Source organism: Punica granatum, chromosome 8, assembly GCF_007655135.1.
Source record: "Punica granatum isolate Tunisia-2019 chromosome 8, ASM765513v2, whole genome shotgun sequence".
In the NCBI taxonomy this organism is placed as follows: domain Eukaryota; kingdom Viridiplantae; phylum Streptophyta; class Magnoliopsida; order Myrtales; family Lythraceae; genus Punica; species Punica granatum.
The window spans coordinates 12,482,934-12,495,015 of NC_045134.1; the positions used below are offsets into that span (position 1 = coordinate 12,482,934).

Below are 12,082 nucleotides of genomic sequence, written 5' to 3' on the forward strand. Positions count from 1 at the left end.
AACTCATTTTGGACCTAATACAAGAATAAGAAAGTGACATAAAGATGCAAGAAGTCTAAGTGACGAGAATCGACCAGATACCTCTTCATTTGGAACGCCATTCCTCTAATTTATGTATTTTGAGTTAATTTCTTTTTCTTCCTTTCTTACGGAAAAATGCCTATACGCTTAGTACAATGAAGTAAAAATTTTAATACCTAATAAATGGATATGAATAATCTCATAATGAATGTCGAAATTGATAAAAACGCGTGTTATTGTACTATACTCTTTTTGATAAATGAAAGCAAATAATGTATTATCCTATTTCAAATATAAATGACAACAAATAAATGGAGAAACTATTTAGTGCATCGACGGTACCACGGCATCGTTGCCACATAGTGATACCTTCCAATCAGAGTGCGGCAGGTGATAAAAGTAACAAGTCAACGGATTCTAATATAGGTGAACTCTGCATTTCTGACAGTTTAGGGCATCAAAAAGAAATGTATGTTCCCAATTTCTTATATTATCTTTATCACTTGAAGATTTCAATCGTCTCCGCTCAATTTGATTTAATCGCGCCATGAAATTTGGCATAAGCTTCGATTGATTTCTGCATTTCTCCTAATAGAATGATGCCCTGTTTGGCGAGTTCATCAAGTTCATCGAGAATTTCAGGGATGTAAACGTTGAAGCCGACTTAATTTACAAGCCCTATGAGTATGACTTGTAGATCTGAAAGTATACCATAGTATGCACGAGAAAATTTTCTCAAGGATGAACAAGTAATTGTAGTGACCATGCCGAAAAAGAGGAGGGGCAACACAATAATGCTGTTAATATATGGTGGTACTGATGTACTAGATACTTTCTCAAATAAAGAAAATAATATGTCATCAACTATCTAGGAAAAGTTGACTCATATGGTTCAATACTTCTTTCCCTTAATCAAAGTTTCGAGTTCGAATTTTGTGGATGAAAAAAAAATCCTTAATTGGAAGAGTTTTATCCTTAATAGGCTATCGAACTTGATTAGTCACGGCCCACTGAGTTTTTTCATATATCATGATACACACCGAAAATAATAATATGTTATCATATTCTCGAAAGCACCCTCAAGTTGTGGATAGAATGCCTATCTTGCGCAATAGGGAGTGAAACCGACTACGTAATTACCACTTTCTATATATACCTCTTTATTTCCTCCTCTTATAGTCTCATACACCACCTTTATAATCCAAAAGAATACCCATATATATATATATGCAAGTGTTTGTTATATATATATATATATATATATATATTTCAGTGAAACCTATATATATTCATCGGGAGATCAATAATAGATACGTAAGAAACATATTCACTAGTAGTACAATTACAAAATTGTAAAAATCCCACCAGAAACCCTAAATAAAGACATCCGACCGTTAACCCCATTCGGCGGAAAACATAAATGGATACATGTCCGCTTTATGCGCAGAATTTTCTACATTTGTACAACTTTTCTCCAACCTATATTTGTGCAGCAGTCAATGCTCCCCAAGTATTTCAAAAGCTAACTCCCAGAAATAATGGAAAACACTTACGAAGAGCTGTCCTACAGTTGGATTTCTTCCAATACATCCACACATGGAAAATATGTGTATATATATCACATATATATATTCTGATATATTCTAATAGATAATATAAACGATATACCCTATAGTGGTCCACATCCATATACAAATGATGAATAAAACGTTGTAGACACGTTATGGCCTCTTGCAAAATGGAAGACGAGCGATACTCCTGGCCAAGATTAGGAGGCCCTTGTAGAAGCTTGAGAATACCTTACGCTTGATGCTTCCTCGGCAGGGTGGACCCATGCGCTTGAGCGCCTTCTTGAGGTTTGTGGGTGCTGCTGCCTCGCTGAAGGTCTGTTTACATTTACACTCCATGGTCGATTGCCTAAAAAGAAGGAAAGCAGGATTCAGCTTGATCATGAATAAAATGATACGCACTTTAAATTAAGATATACGAGAAATTAGTACAATGGAAGAGAGGATCGATGAGAAAGATTTTCTTCACACTACACACTTGATTACACTTCACCCTTTTCATTATCTTTGGAAATTATGATTATATATACAACACAGACACAGAGCGATGGAGCTTTCTCTAATGGCATTATGCTCTTTGTCATTATCATTGTTAGTCTTTTTATATTCATCAGTGCATAGAGCAAGAAATACGCTAAAATGGATGCTTCTTCGCGTTGAACTTGAACATGAAGTTGCTGATGAGAGTGTGGAATAAACGAATAAAAGGGGCAAAAAGCCAAAACCAACGTTATCCAAAGTCGATTTGGACCACAAGCAAGTAAAGTTTGGAAAAAATATGTACACTCTTCATTCTTAGTATTATTATTGACATAAATATCCACATCGGAATATTGATATAAATATCGTTATAATTTTGCTTTTGCATGTATTTATTTTGTCCATTGGAATTACATATAGATCAATACTAGGATTGGAAGGTAAAAATGGGCAGGTACCTAGCACGGAAAACTAGCACATAGTAATCGAATTCATGCATAAATAAATACTCCTTTGAGGAAGAAAGTTCTTCCTTGTAAAAGAAATATTTAATTCAATCAAGGATTCATCTTATTCATTCACGCGTTCATAAAGTTAAATATTATATTATATATTTTGGGTGAATTACGAAGTATACTTTGCCTATTGACTAATCCTCATTAGGCCAACGGCTTAACCCTGATTATGAGATTCAACTTAATCATAGAGTAATGATATCTGTCATTTCCCAACAAAAATAACATATCTGTGAAAATCTTTCTGGCTTGCAATTAGACATCTCCAGCTGTTTTGGGTGTTATGCTTCTTATTGTTAATGTACTATAGAAAATTAGTTCTTTCGTAAGTAAGAGACTCGCCAGAAAAAATAAAAGAGCATGGAAAATTTGGAAGCTTCGTCATGACAAAGAAAATCCAAAAATTCTTACTTATTTTATTGAGTTCGAATGTCTCTCTGCAGTAAATCCTCCTTCTGAAGTCACTATCATTATTAATAATAACAAAAAGCGCGTCAATAGGGTCACGATATATCGGATACACGTAAGATGTGCGTGTAATAATGGTCTACGTGGATTTATCGTTTTGCCAGCCCCCGCCGGCAGCAGCCTTTCCGCATCAAACTATTGATTTTAGGTGCCAATTTCCTTCGAAAATGACCCCTCACATGTTTCTCTTTTCCGAAAGAAAACATTCATCTCCTCTTGTCTTCGTGTATTATATTATTGTGTTGGGTGTCCGTACAAGAGCAACCTCTGTAACCTTGCTCTCCTCCCCAATCCAGTCTCCGCTCGGAAAAATTTTTGGTGCCCGGGCTGGACCGTCTAGGAAAGGCTCTAGGACCCTAAGAGTTTTGGTCTCCGGTCATAGATCGAATGCTTAATTGGAAGGAGAGATTTCCTATTAATTATTGAACCAGCAATACCGGTCCATCTTGTTACCGTTCAGTTTAGGCTCTTGAGATCTAATTTAGAGGACATCTTCTTTATTATCATCTTTTCTATTAGTTCTATAAATATATTAAGACTTAGGAAAGTGAATTATGATGAATCCATATACATACATATATAACTTCTGTGGCATGTTTGATGAATTAGGAAGGGGGAATTTTTCCCTGATCATGTTCGAATGGAATCCCTTTCCTTAATTTGTTTGAATATTGCACCAGGGGATCCGGAATTGGAATTCCACATTTTTCGACTGGATCATTATATATAGTTTTAAGCCTAATTGAATCTAATTTTCTTCTTTTAAATATCAAATTAATTAAAAGAATAATTTATTTATGCAGCAGAAGCTAACCCTACCGTGTGATTTTACAATTTATGAAAGGGGGTTATAAATTAGTAACCAAGCTATTCTTGTTTTATAAGTTTGTAACTCAGTTATTAATTAATTTTGTAACTATTATTAATTAAAGTACTAAACCAAGGATGCCATCGAAAAAATAGTATGAAACCAAAGACAGATAACATAAACCATTATAAAAAGGATAAAATAAGCCAACAGAGCTAATTAAATGAAAGCAAATTAGATTAGAAAAAAAAAAAAGCAAATCAATATATGGAAAAGACAAAGGAAAGGAAGGCGGAGGGGAGAAGAGGCTGCCCTTGACTCTCTCTGTCTCTCCCATGCACTAATCCCACGCAAGAGAAGGCAAAGATAGGCGAAGACGAGAAGACATCTTTTTTTAATAAATAATGGTGGACAGCAGTGATGTTTTTTGTCGCCTCCCATTATGTAATTTCCCGACTCACATATTTAACTGAGAATATATTAAACGAACTGAACAATTAGCGCAAGCACTGATTTCATTAGCATAGCATTACTAAAACTTAGTATAATTTACAGAAGTCTGTATACCTCAAATCTAAGCAAAGAGCACACTTCTAGCAAATATTTTGACACGAATACATAGAGGGGTCTTCCTTGAAATTATCAAATCACATTAGAGTAAGCTTGGAGCCACTAAAATCATAATCTTTTATAGTAAAGACGAGAAGACTCAATAAAGGGGAGGGGCGCACATATGCTATTCCATCGGGCATGTTGGCCAAATCAATTGTTGTTTGTAGTTAAATGGGCCCCAACCTCTTCTTCGGGCCCATAAAGAAGAGCGACTCAACTTTCGGATGAACCAAGTTTACCGAGATAATTCATGAGAAAGCCCAGTATATTAACAGGGCGTTTGGTTCGAGTATCATTTGGTTACATGGAATGAGAAAATTGAAAAAAAAATCTAACTATGGAATTTTTTTTAGGTTAAAAGTTTGAATATGATATTTTTGCGTTTATATTGAATTACGAGAAATGTGGGTGATAATATAATATAAGATTTATTTTTACAGAGATGATTGTGGATTCAATGACCGTAATCTCCGTTGCAATCTAACAATTTAACATGTTTTAAGGGGGCATTTGTTTTATGTAAAGTTCGAATTTTACATAGTATTTTACGGTATTTGTTTATAGAGGTTATAAAAGTTAACCATTGTAATCATTTGCTTAAGTTAGAATTTTGCATTCATGATCGGTAAAAATTTTACATTTAAAACAAGTGGAATTCCATAGTTTTGAATGCAAAGTCTTTATCGACCATAGCTGTAAATTTCTAACTCGAGTAAATGATTATAACAATTAACTTTTACGACCTTTACAAACAGACGCCCTAAAATACAATACAAAGTGGACTTTACATAGAATCAAACGGCGAGAAAAATGTACATAAAAAAAAGAAAGCATTATGGGTTTCGTGGATGATACTGAGTGGAGGGTTGCATAGCACTGTCTCTATGTTTTTTTCACCTAATATTTTGACCCACGAGCCATTATTTTGAACTTCTACAATGACATATCCTTCACCGTTGAATCGTGATGGTGGAATACAATGGTCAACAAGCGATGTAATTCGACAGTCGTGATTCAATGCCACACAATCCGGTTTCGAATTTTGTGCCACCTCAATCAAGGTTATCAAGATCGCGGTCCTAAATAGAATCGTAAGGGAATTCAAAAATCTAGGATCAATCATAAAATCTTACATATAATTAAAAAATATATATGAAAATATAAATTATAGTTTTCTTTGAATTTCTTAACTCATAACCCATATTTACCATTCAAGAATAGTGGACTTGCATTATCAGAGATGATAAAATTTAGAAAAAGAAAATATAGGCCAAGCCTTCTTAAGATCAATTGACCGGGGATTCGGCCACAACATTGGGTTATGAATGCAATGGACTTGGGCCTAATTCTGTTAAGATTGTCAAATTGAGCACAGGGTAAGGATCGGTTGAATTGCACCGATCCTACAATTTTATGATCCACAACCGATCATGCCCCGATCCTTTTTTATCAATCTTTTAAGCATAATCAAATTAAGTAGCTTGCCCAAAAATTGACTTTGGCACTTCCAGCATCAGAAAAATCTCGGATACATCCAAAAATAGTAAAAGTAAATAAATAAAAAAAAATAAAAAATAAATGAGGCCGTCTCGTCTCGTCTATATTATGAGGGACGCCCGGCTTTCTTTTCATCCCAAGGGTTTATGAGCCAGCGAGCGAACGATGAGCATCTCCAGCTGAACTCCAATATATACATATATACACAAATACATACATATAGTTTATATATTATTAATATTACATATATAAGCCGACGACGGGACCTACCAGATTTCTGCTTTCCTCAACGCCAAATCAAATTTCGACTCTGTTTCTTTCTTTTTGCCCTTTTCTTCCCTTCCACCCGATTTCTTCCTCCTTTCAAGAACGATCGCATTCACGCCCACGACACTGCCCATCTGTCGGCTATGCTCAAGAACCAGTGAGTGAGGTAGGCACAGTGTGATGTGAGCTCTCCTTCTTCAGTCGCTCTCTACCCTTCATCAATGGCGTTCTGGGTTGCTCTGTTCTTGTTCAAAAACTCCACGATGATTGACGATTTGATGGCGTCTTTGACTTTCCCGTGCGCATCCGCGTCGTATTTCTTTCGGGTTTTATTATTAGCATCTGCTTGTATAATCACTGTGTCAGTGTTGGGTGAGGTGCCGGGATTGATGGGGTGGGTTTTCTTGGATGCTATAGCTTGAATCATGAGGGAAAAAGTTCGCCCTTTTTGGTTTTGCAAATGATGGCGGGCTCGGCCCGGGTTCGTCCTTTCACCTTGTAATCATTAACATTAGGATCTGCTCTTAGATGATGTCTCGCCTTTTGGTTCGATGCAATCATTGTACCTCTTCAAGATTTTAGTTTGTGTGTCTAGCTGTACTATACTTGTATACTGTATATAGAGACGCAAGTAATAAATATACGTACGTTCTTGGAAGGATCGAATTGGGCTCATCTTCGATGATTTAATTGTTCCTGGATGGTGTGAACTCGTTCTGGGCATGTATAAATACCCTATTGAATAGTGGATATACAGATCTAATCAGTTCTGGGACCATTGTTGATGTACGTCAATGAATGCCAGTGTAGAGGGTAACATAGTGTCTTTACAAGAAATGGAATAAGAATTTGAGTTAAATACTGTGATTTTATATTATTATTATGGATCTTAGAGGATGTTTGATGATTTGCTTGTGTCTCCAGGAGTGTGTATTAAATTTTACGGATTGAGAGATGGCTACTGTGAGGTACTCCCGGATCGACGGGAGAAGACCGGTGAACTACTGTTCAACTGTGGCGGTAGTGACAGTCGTTGCTTTCAGTTTGTTTGCGGTCTGGATGTTTATGTCATCGTCCATCGTCCCAGCAAAGATCACTGGCACATTGTATCAAGAGAATAATGATAGCAACACTAATAATGTGGGAGAGAGAGGGGTTGTGAATAGTCCTGGGCAGCAATTTGAGGATAGCTCAGGCGATCTACCGGAAAGTGATGAGAAAACGGTTGAGAAACAATTAGAAGGAACAGGTAAGGAGAGAAATGAAGGTCTGGTGAAGGGTTCTGATGATAAGACTGACTCGGAGAAACCTGTTGACGAAGCTGGAGTGAACTCGGAGTCGAAGAATGCAGAGGTAAATAAAGAGGGAGATAATCCTGGTAAGGGGACTGGTGATGAGAAAATGGATAATGAAAATAATGAAGATGCTGAAAACAATAGCGAATTTGGGAATGGGGAGACACAACAAACTGAAGACGAGAAATCAGAAATGAAACAGGAAGATAGAGCAGTGACCGATAATGATGAGCAAGCCGAGGGAAATCAGGATGAAGACTCCAAGAAAACTAGTTCCGGAAGTAAGGCAGAGCCTGAGAAAAAGGTTCAGGGTCCAGATGATGTCCTTCCCACGGCGGAAAAATCAGAGATTTTAAAGGAGACTACCACTCAGGATGGGGCGTGGTCAACTCAGGCTACGGAGTCCCAGAATGAGAAGAAATCTCAGGAGCACTCTGTTTCGAAGGAGGTGACTGATTATCACTGGAAAGTTTGCAACACAACTGCAGGGCCTGATTACATCCCTTGCCTTGACAACTGGCAAGTGGTTAGAAGGCTTCCAGAAACAAAGCATTTTCAGCACCGGGAGAGGCACTGCCCCAGTGAAGCTCCCACCTGTCTTGTTCCTCTCCCCACGGGATACAAAAAGCCAGTCCCTTGGCCTAAAAGCAGGGAAAAGGTCTGTTACATCATATACTGCTAAAACCTTGTTTGGTCTATATTTTCTACTTCCTGCTAATGCTGATACTCTCGATGCAGATATGGTTCTACAATGTTCCACACAAAAAGCTAGCTGAGGTCAAGGGGCACCAAAATTGGGTGAAAGTCAGCGGTGAATATTTAACTTTTCCTGGAGGTGGAACTCAGTTTATTCACGGAGCTACTGGTTATATCAACCTTATTGAGCGTGTAAGATTTTGCAGTATTACTTGTTGCATTTTTGTATCTCTTTTACAAACCATCACTTTCTCTACTCCTAAGGAAATTTGCTTGTATCGTCTCTTATTCGATTACTGTCTTCTGAATCAAGGCTTTGACAAACAAACTACACAACTTGACCATGTTGAACTGGAAACTAAACTGAACCGACCTCTTTTAAAGATACATAGTTTTCTTTGTTGTCCCTAAATTTCTTTTACGTACATTAATAGCAATTTGAGGTTGATTTATATAGTGACAAAGTCCCATCTCAGTAAATGAGCTCTCACCCAACACACCAATTTCTCGTTTCGTCAGAAACCTGTGCATGAGAGTATTTTTCCCATTTCTGACAAGCTTCTATTGGATTCAGGGGCTGCCTGCTATTGCATGGGGCAAACAGAGCAGGGTGATACTTGATGTGGGATGTGGTGTCGCGAGCTTCGGAGGCTATTTATATGATAAAGATGTTCTTGCTATGTCTTTTGCCCCCAAAGACGAGCATGAAGCTCAAGTTCAGTTTGCTCTCGAACGCGGGATCCCTGCTATATTGGAGGTGATGGGAACCCAGAGGCTACCTTTCCCTGCTGGTGTGTTCGATATCGTTCACTGTGCAAGGTGTAGGGTCCCTTGGCATGTTGAAGGTAATACCTCTCGCAACTCAGGATGGTATGCTCTTCTGTGAAATAATAGTAGTTATAATTGTCTATAGAACATGTAAATCGATGATCCAGTAGACTTTTGTATGTACTTTAAGTGGGGTAATAACCATTCAGCTGATATAAACAGCCATTTAAGCTACCAGCCTCAACTTAATCGACAAAATTTTCAGTTAGAAATTTAGGACAATTGGTCAAGGTAGGGCATAACTCATTGCAACTCTTTATGTCCATGGCCTCTTGTTCATTACATAAGTTTTTCTTTTTCTATTAACACAATAAGTGGATTCAGTGTGAAGAAAAATTCTCTTTGGTGAAATTCAGGTGGCAAACTTCTCTTGGAGCTCAATCGCGTACTGAGACCCGGTGGTTACTTTGTCTGGTCCGCCACTCCAGTGTACAGGAGGAATCCTGAAGATTCTGGAATCTGGAAAGGTGAAATAATCTCAAACAGCTTCGATTTTTCATTTGGACTGATTCTTTCTATATCATTTTAAAACTTCTCTTCATGTGTTATTTGTAATTGGTCGCAGAAATGTCCAAATTGACGAAAGCCATGTGTTGGGACCTTGTTACAATTGTAAAAGACAAAACTAACGGAGTTGCAACAGCAATATACCAAAAACCAACTTCAAATGACTGCTATCAGAATAGACCTGAAAAGGAACCTCCGCTCTGCAAAGAATCTGATGATCGGAATGCTGCATGGTACGTTTGTTTTGTCCTTCTTTCCTTTTCTGCCTATAATTTGATCGGCCAGAGGTGGTTTCCCTGTCTATTGATTCTCTTAGATATTTGAATCTATAAACTGCAATATATAGCATAATTTAATTATGGAAACATTATCGACGAGCACTTAGTTTCAGAAAGGGCATCTTTTGGTTCCACGAAAGATTTTTATTTGATAAACTTCCTATCACCGAGATCCTGTAAGAGGCTTGAGTACCTTAATTCTGTGAAAGAGAAATTACTGAGGAGAATTTTCCTGTCTGGGTTTCAAATGACTCTAGGAAGGTGCCCATGGAAGCATGCATGCACAGAGTTCCGGTGGATGCATCAGAGCGTGGATCCCACTGGCCGGAGCAATGGCCGGCCCGACTGGAGAAACCGCCGTATTGGCTCAACAATAAAGCTGGAGTATATGGCAAGGCCGCTCCAGAAGATTTTACCGCAGATTACGAGCATTGGAAGAATGTTGTCTCCCAGTCATATTTGCACGGTATTGGAATCAGCTGGTCCTCTGTCAGGAATGTCATGGACATGAGAGCTGTCTACGGAGGGTAAGCTGTTCTTGCACAGCTAGGTGCACTTCTTAATTGCTGTAAAAATATTTGTTCTCACCTGCTCGACAAGTGTCCGTGTTGTGCTTTAGAGGTTTCTGTTACGCTATATGCGTGTCTTTTTTGTTTTCCTTGAGTTGGGGGTTGGGTTCATCGTGGAAAGCATGAGCACTTACGTTTGATTGTGATGAAACTAAACTGAAGAATTTCAAGGCATTTATTTTATGCAAGAGAGGAAGCGGAGCTGTCTGTCCGAATTAATATTATGAGAATGCAGGATCTTATACCGTTTTAAGGATAAAATTGATTGACCATTTTGATAAGAAAGATTTGTAAAACCTTCTTCTGTTTAAATTTTCTGCAACTGATTGACAGTCACCGCATAGAGTCCTACAAAAGTTCCTCAGGTTGCAATGCATTGGTACCTCTGTTGATTTTCATCATTCTTGTGTATAACTTTGTGCCTTTTCTTATAGGTTCGCTGCTGCCCTGAAAGATTTGAAATTGTGGGTAATGAATGTAGTTCCAATCGACTCTCCCGACACTCTGCCTATAATCTACGAGCGAGGTTTGTTTGGGATGTACCACGACTGGTGCGAATCTTTCAACACATACCCGAGAACCTACGACCTTCTTCATGCAGATCATCTTTTCTCCAACCTGAAGAAGAGGTTTGTTCTTCTTTGTTCTACTTGCTTATGTTATAAAAACAGGGTGCTCCATGAGTCCAGATGGTTCATTGGTATAATGTGAGCCAGACCGTGATATCAGTCATAATTGACAACAGTCTTCACAGATATCGTCCCATAGATGATTCAATAGCATAGTTCAGGTACTAATATGATTGTGGCCGATGGTAATATTTTGTTTGCAGATGCAAGCTAGCATCAGTGATGGCAGAAGTCGACCGGATCCTGAGGCCAGAAGGGGAGTTCATAGTGCGGGACAATGTGGAAACCATAGCCGAGATCGAGAGCATGGTCAAATCCCTGCAGTGGGAGATCAGATTAACATATTCCCAAGGCAAAGAGGGATTGCTGTGTCTCCAGAAGACCATGTGGCGTCCTGAGGCTGTGGAAACAATTACTTCAGCAATTATATGAGAGCGGTTGGCATATCGTGACGTCTCAGTCTCGGGCTGGGATTCGTCTGGGATGATTTCACAATGTATTCTTTGATTCCTTAAGGAATTCTACTTTTCTCCTGCTCATCTGGAATTATAAATAGAAACCTTTTAAAGATGCAATTAACGTGCAGTGTAGTTCATCAGACGTGAGGAAGCTAAAGATTTATGCCAGAGTGCCACACTTTTCTATGGCATCTTCCTGCTTGAGAGTTCTTCTGAGATTTATTATTTTTATGTTCTTTTCCATAAATATTTCATTCCGAATGCGATTCAATCATTTCTGGAGACTTTCTTGTGAAGATGTGATAATCAAAAGAAGATTTTGACGGTCAATATGATTGAACATATTACCGTGCTGCTGCTGTCATTTGAGAATTACAACTTGCGAGCATGCTGGCGATTAAGAATGGAAGCTCCACATTGGGGTATGTCGTCCTGTCAGTTTCAACAAAATTTTCCACGAATTTATTGACTTGAAACTATTGATTGCTTACTAAGTTAGAGATATAAATTTCGATGTTGATTAGACATCGTTAGTTGATATTACAACTCCACTACCGGACAACTGCCTATTCTAAGAGCTTGTTTA

At 38.1% G+C, this 12,082-nt stretch overlaps 1 protein-coding gene and 1 long non-coding RNA gene across 4 annotated transcripts; one reads left to right on the forward strand and one right to left on the reverse strand.

Moving 5' to 3' along the window:
- Positions 1-1,309: 1,309 nt before the first annotated feature.
- LOC116188970 lies at positions 1,310-2,141 on the reverse strand. Its single transcript, XR_004152287.1, has 2 exons — positions 2,022-2,141; positions 1,310-1,938 (listed from the first exon to the last, which is right to left on the reverse strand). It is a non-coding gene; the product is annotated as an uncharacterized LOC116188970 (long non-coding RNA).
- Positions 2,142-6,119: 3,978 nt separating this feature from the next.
- Positions 6,120-11,706, forward strand: LOC116188056 (probable methyltransferase PMT25). Of its 3 annotated transcripts, none has more exons than XM_031517170.1 (9): positions 6,120-6,534; positions 7,161-8,189; positions 8,270-8,419; positions 8,802-9,072; positions 9,412-9,522; positions 9,621-9,795; positions 10,098-10,367; positions 10,844-11,038; positions 11,242-11,706. In XM_031517170.1, exons 2-9 carry the CDS (start codon positions 7,191-7,193, stop codon positions 11,468-11,470), a joined length of 2,400 nt encoding a protein of 799 aa, XP_031373030.1. In that variant the 5' UTR covers positions 6,120-6,534; positions 7,161-7,190; the 3' UTR covers positions 11,471-11,706. The 3 variants fall into 3 exon arrangements, with proteins under 3 accessions (XP_031373030.1, XP_031373031.1, XP_031373029.1); XM_031517171.1 differs by having other exon boundaries at positions 6,120-6,418; XM_031517169.1 differs by having other exon boundaries at positions 6,121-6,402.
- Positions 11,707-12,082: the final 376 nt, after the last annotated feature.